This window comes from Macrobrachium nipponense, chromosome 11, assembly GCF_015104395.2.
Source record: "Macrobrachium nipponense isolate FS-2020 chromosome 11, ASM1510439v2, whole genome shotgun sequence".
In the NCBI taxonomy this organism is placed as follows: domain Eukaryota; kingdom Metazoa; phylum Arthropoda; class Malacostraca; order Decapoda; family Palaemonidae; genus Macrobrachium; species Macrobrachium nipponense.
Window position 1 is genome coordinate 29934476 of NC_061087.1, and position 6000 is coordinate 29940475.

A 6000-nucleotide genomic window follows, 5' to 3' on the forward strand; every position below is an offset into this window, starting at 1 on the left:
GGCAGACTTCTGAATGAAGGGTCCATTCTGTAGGAAGGACCTGGTTCTTCCTGCTCAATCTGTCTGCCCTTATATTCCTTCCTCCTTGAACGAATCTTGTCAGGAGTACTGTCTTTCGTTCCTCTGCCCAGATTAATAGAGCTCTTGCTAACTCGTAAAGGGAGAAAGAGTGTTCCCCCCCCCCTGCTTTCTGATATATGCCAGAGCCGTGGTGTTGTCCGAGTTGACCTGGACCACCACGCCTCTGACATCCTCTTCGAAATGTCTCAGAGCCAAATGAATGGCCAGAAGCTCTTTCGCATTTATGTGCCAGGACATCTGTTCTCTCGTCCAGATACCTGACACTTCCTTCGTCCCTAGTGTTGCTCCCCATCCTGTTTCCGAGGCGTCGGAGAACAACACTAGGCGAGGGTTCTGCAGAGACAAGGACACTCCCTCGTTCCTTCTCAGAGGTTCTAACCACCAACGCAAGTGGTTCTTGATGTTTTCCTGTAGAGGAAAAGAATCTACCAGTTCTCCTGTCTTCCTGTTCCACATTCTCCTCAGGTAGAACTGCAGAGGTCTCATGTGCAGCCTCCCTAGAGAAACGAACTGCTCTAGGAAGGCCGAGATCTTCTTCAATCCTCGCGCAATCCTTTCTTGGGATGGAAATGCTCGAAAACCCCGAGAATCCATCCGAATCCCCAGATAGACAATGTCCTGGCTGGGGATCGTCTGAGATTTCTCGAAGTTCACGAGCAATCCTAGAGATTTCACTAGATCCAGAGTTGTTTCCAAGTCCTCCAAACACTGTTGTCTTGACTTCGCTCTTATGAGCCAGTCGTCCAAGTAGTGATATTCTCACCCCCTTCAGATGTAGCCATCTTGCTACGTTCCTCATCAATGCCGTAAACACCTGAGGAGCCGTCGAGAGGCCGAAGCACAAAGCCCTGAATTGGTAAATCCTTCCCTGCACCATGAATCGAAGATATTTTCTCGAAGGATGCAAGGGGACGTGAAAGTAAGCGTCCTGAAGGTCGAGGGAGACCATCCAATCTCCTGGATGCAGAGCCGCAAGGACCGAGTTGGAAGTCTCCATGGAGAACTTTGTCTTCTCCACGAAGCGGTTCAATGCACTCACGTCCAGCACAGGCCTCCACCCTCCCGAAGCTTTTGGCACTAAGAAAAGGCGATTGTAAAAGCCCCGGGAGTGAGGATCCTGCACTGTCTCGATGGCCTCCTTCTCCAACATTTGCTGTACTAAACCCAACAGGGATTCCCTTTTTGCAGGATCTTTGTACCTTGCTGACAGCTCCCTCGGTGTCGTCATCAATGGAGGTCTGTCTCTGAAGGGGATGAAATATCCTTTCTTGAGTACTTCCAGAGACCAAGAATCTACTTGCCTCGAGGCCCACGCTTCTGAAAACTTCAATAGCCTGGCCCCCACTGGTGCTTGGAGGACTGGTATCTCACTTGGACTTCTTCGTCGCTCTAATGGAAGAAGACCTTCCTCTTCTTTCCACTCCTCTCTTCCAAGGGGCTCGGCCTGATGAGCTACCTTGAAAGGGCGGCTGAGCACTTCTTGGCTCCCTCTTCGTGGCAGGAACAGCTGGTCTTGACTTTTTAGCTGATTGTACAAGCAAGTCTTGTGTTGCCTTCTCAATCAGCGAGTGAGAAATATCCATCACTAACTGAGAAAGGAACAGCTGTTTAGACAGAGGGGCGTATAAGAGAGAGGCCCTCTGAACTGGAGAGACTGCTTTCGTTAAAAATGAGCTAAAGACAGCCCTCTTCTTTAGAATTCCTGCCCCAAAAGGGATGCCACTTCCGCTGATCCATCTTGCACCGCCTTATCCATACAGGCGAGCACACTATGCAGGACTTCGGGTTCCTTGAGGAGATGGTCCATTTCCGACATAGTCCAGCTTGTCTTAGCCGATGGAAGCGCGTGTCTTCTTGCCGAGTCCACCAAGGTCGAGAAGTCTGCGTCTGCAGAAGCGGGAAGAGCGAGTCCCATTGCTTCCCCCGTGTTGTACCAAATCCCTCTCCTTCCCAATAGTCTGGAAGGGGGATAGGTAAACACAATCTTCCCCGCCTCCTCCTTGGATTTAAGCCAATTCCCGAAAGCCTGCAAAGCCCTCTTCATTGAGATGGTAGGCTGCATCTTCAAAAAAGAGGAAGACTTTGAAGTCTTCGTGCTTGAGAATAAAGACCGAGGAGAAGGAGGGGCAGCAGGACTCAGAGACTCTCCAAATTCTTTCAATAAGAGGGCTGCCAAGGTCTTATAGTCCGAAAGACCTGCCCCCTTATTTGCTTCCGAGTCCGAAACATCTTCCAAATCTTCAGCAGTGACATTAGAAGAGTGCACAACCGGAGGAGGACTCCTCTCTAAGCAAGGTGAGAGGCTCTTAGCAACACCGACTCTAACCTGACAAGGGCTACGGCCGCCAGTGCGACGTCTTGAGTCCCTGCCAGGAGAAGGCCGATCTTACCCTTTGCCTTTACTTGCATTAAGACTATCCTGATAAGGACGACGGCCGCCTGTGCGACAACTAACGTCCCTATCAGGAGAAGGTCTTGAATGTTTAAAACCACTCACAGAATCAGCCACATCCTGACAAGGGCTACGGCCGCCTGTGCGATGTCTAGAGACCCTGTCAGGCAAAAACTGATCCTGCGAGAAGTCCCAAAGAGGAGCCTCCCGGTCCGCTTCTAGCTCCATGTCCGATGAAGATGGAGATCTTGGTTCATGGCGCCTGGCGCTTGGAAGGTGTATCAATCCTGGACAGTCTATCATGGCTGGTAGGCGCCTCAGGCGCCAGGCGTCCGGAATGCGCCTCAGGCGCCAGGTGCCTGGAATGCGCCTCAGGCGCCAGGCGCCTGGCAGGAGTCTCAGGCGCCAGGCGCCCGGACGGAGACTCCAGGCGCCTCATGCGCCTTTCTGTATTTATGGATACTTGTAGAATCCTCCCGCCTTGTAGGCGTTTTGCGCCTGGCAGGCGCCTCGTCTGAGCTGTCAGAGACTTCCACCGGACGGGATTTCTTAACGGGAAGGAAGCGATCCTTTCTCCTGGGAGGATCCTTCTTCAAAACTCCCACCAACGAAGATATCTGCTGTTGCATTTCCCTCAGGATCTTAGTAGCTGCGTCTTCTTTCTCCGTATCCGATCTAGGGGAAGGAGGATTTGATGAATATATCTCCTTTCTCTTCTTTTCCAGTGGATATTCTTCCGGGAAATCTTCCGGGCTGGAGTCCAAAGCTGGCGACTTCCAAGATCTTTTAGAAGGTCTCGACAGCTTGTCCGAACTCCATCATTTCTTTGAAGAAGAATCGGATGAAGAAAAACACTGTTTTAGGATGCCCTTCCAACAGCTATCCTTGGCAGTCTGGGACACAACTACAGAACCTGCCGAGGGGACGCCTGACCGGTGGGGATTCTCTGAAACCTCCCTGCAGCTTTCGACATTCCTTCTCCTCTGGACTTGGGAGCTTGGAAGAGGTCTAGACCTGGGAGCGAGACAGAGCCGATCAGACGCACCCTCCACTTCACTGGGAACACTTTCACTTTGCTTACCTTCTAAATCCTTCAATTTGCTTTCCATCTTCAAAAGGGAAGCTTTCAAATTTGCAATTTCTGATGTTGAACTTGCAGAATCAGATAATTGAGAAGGTAAAGCTGTATGGGAGGAAGCAATTACATTAGAGATAGGCACTAGACTACTAACTGGCTCGTTAGAGACCGACCTACTCAAACTTTTGGAAGAGGCTTTTCTAGCCCTATCCCTTTCCAATTTTCTTAAATATGAGTTAACAACCTTCCATTCCTCCCCATTTAAATTCTTACATTCATCACATGTATTTGATTGTGAACATTTATTCCCTCTACATCTCTTACAAGTAGTGTGAGGGTCTACCGAAGCTTTCGGTAGTCTCACATTACAACTTTCATCCACACACACTCTGAACGAAAAACTAGAGTCAGACATTCTGAGAAAAATCCAAATCCAAATCCAAAAAACAGTCCACAAAAGCGTATGCCAGGACAGAGATCCAATAGGTCACCAAAATATCAGTCTAGAAGATCAACGGCGATGAAACACGAAAGTCAAAGTCAGGAGGAACTAGCAACGATGTTACTAGTATCGGCGACAGAGAAAATCAGGTTCTAGAACGGTAATGGTTCCTATTCCTGGCACCCAGCGGCAGGCCGGTAGATCACCTCACCTACCTGTAGCGTGTGCCGTGAAATTCGAATTTCTGTCGGGGACGACGGAGTCTATAGCTAAGTATATATCTGACAGGGAAGTTGAATGTAAGAAAAATATAGAATTTAGGCCAAATGCCAAACACTGGGACCTTTGGCGTCATTCAGCACTGAAAGGGGAATGAGAGTTGAAAAGTTTGAAAGGTGTAACAGGAAAACCTCACAATTGCACTATGAAACATTTGTCAGGAGAGGGTGGATAGCAAGATGGAAGTAAGAGAATATGAATGGAGGTGTAGTAAAAGGAATGAAAAGGGTTACAGCTAGGGGCCGAAGGGACGCTACAATGAGTTGTAAGTAATGCCTGCATAAAGTGCAATGACAGTGCTACCCACCTATGGGGTGTTTTGTAAGTATATTCATTCATGATATGCATGAGCATACAGTACGTATGCAGTAAAAGTCAGTAACTTGTATATCACACATTATTGAAACTAATTTGATACCTTAACTTTTTGTTCAATGTAGTATATGAGATTATGCAGTAATTCAAGCTGAATACATTTTCCTGGCAACCCTTTTTATTCAACTATGCCCTTTTAATTGATTTTTGGAAATTTCCATATCCTTCTTTTATTGAAAATTAGAGTACTGTAGTACAGTCTTAAAGTGAAATAAATAATGTATTTTACTTTGAATAAATTCATGGTGTTCTCACTGAATAATAAAGAGCAGTATGAATATTGAATTCTTAATGGTACAGCGTACCACATCCTGTGTTTTCAGAGTACAGTAAATTATTGTATATTAGTCAAGAATTGATACTTTACACAGCATATTTGTATACTATCTGGGCCTACTTTCTTCACATACAAGGCTGACCAATCTTATACTAAAAATACGTATATGCTTAGTTCACTATTAGTGACAATATTAAATAAATACAAAGCCAAGCTAAAACTTCAGTTATCCAAACCAAAAACTGAACAATAAAGACTTCATGATGGAAACTATTAAAAAAAACATACTACATACAAGTACACAAATTCCATAAAAGGTATTCAGTATACATAGTACCTCCAAAATACAAGCATGCAGAGTCTAAGGCTAATTGCATACAATAGATGTACATAATTACCTGAATGAATTATTGGCACCGTGTCCTTGCAAAAACTGAATTGCAAGTTGCAAGAAATTTCCAGCGTCCTGGATCTGCTGAATTCGCCAAGGTGCTTCAGGTGTAACGCTTGTTCGGTGGACTTGATTCTGATGCTTTGCTACTTTCATATTTATGTCCTGCAAAACAATCGTCTGTGATCTCAGATTTCAATGGATAAACCACTGTCTACTTTTTATAGTAATGATGCAATTATAAAAGAAAAAATATAGTGTATCATTATAAAGAAATTTTTTTTGCATATCACCTTACAAAGTATCAAAAAACTTGTGGGTTACATCCTGAACATTCATACAAACTATGAGAACTTTAGTATGTAATACTACTTACCGCCTGACTAATTGTGTCTCCTGTGATAGTTACAACACATTTAACCTGATCCTGTGTGCTATGCGCTGCTGTAGACATTATAAATTTCTCATGTTTAATGGCTGCTTCATTACCACATAAAGGTACTGGAAAATGTGTACAGCACTCCTAAAAGAAAACAGAAAGTGTATGTTGAGTCATTCATATGGTTTCCATAGCATTCATATCCACATACAAGAAGCAACTTAATGACTGCAATACTACAAAACCACCTCACTGACTTCAAACAAATAAACACCTTGGCTGAAATGCAAAGAGCAATAGGTATAC

General features: G+C 45.4%; 1 protein-coding gene across 2 annotated transcripts in view; it reads right to left on the minus strand.

Moving 5' to 3' along the window:
- Nucleotides 1-6000, minus strand: part of LOC135202642 (protein rogdi-like) — a 65000-nt gene that overhangs the window by 17105 nt on the left and 41895 nt on the right. For both annotated transcript variants that reach the window (XR_010311813.1, XM_064232164.1), the window contains exons 3-4: nt 5692-5838; nt 5323-5480 (exon numbers count right to left, since the gene is read on the minus strand). Coding sequence is in view for 1 of the 2 variants with exons in the window: in XM_064232164.1 (XP_064088234.1) it covers nt 5323-5480; nt 5692-5838 (305 nt within the window). In the remaining variant the exon portion in view is untranslated. The remainder of the gene's footprint in view (nt 1-5322; nt 5481-5691; nt 5839-6000) is intronic.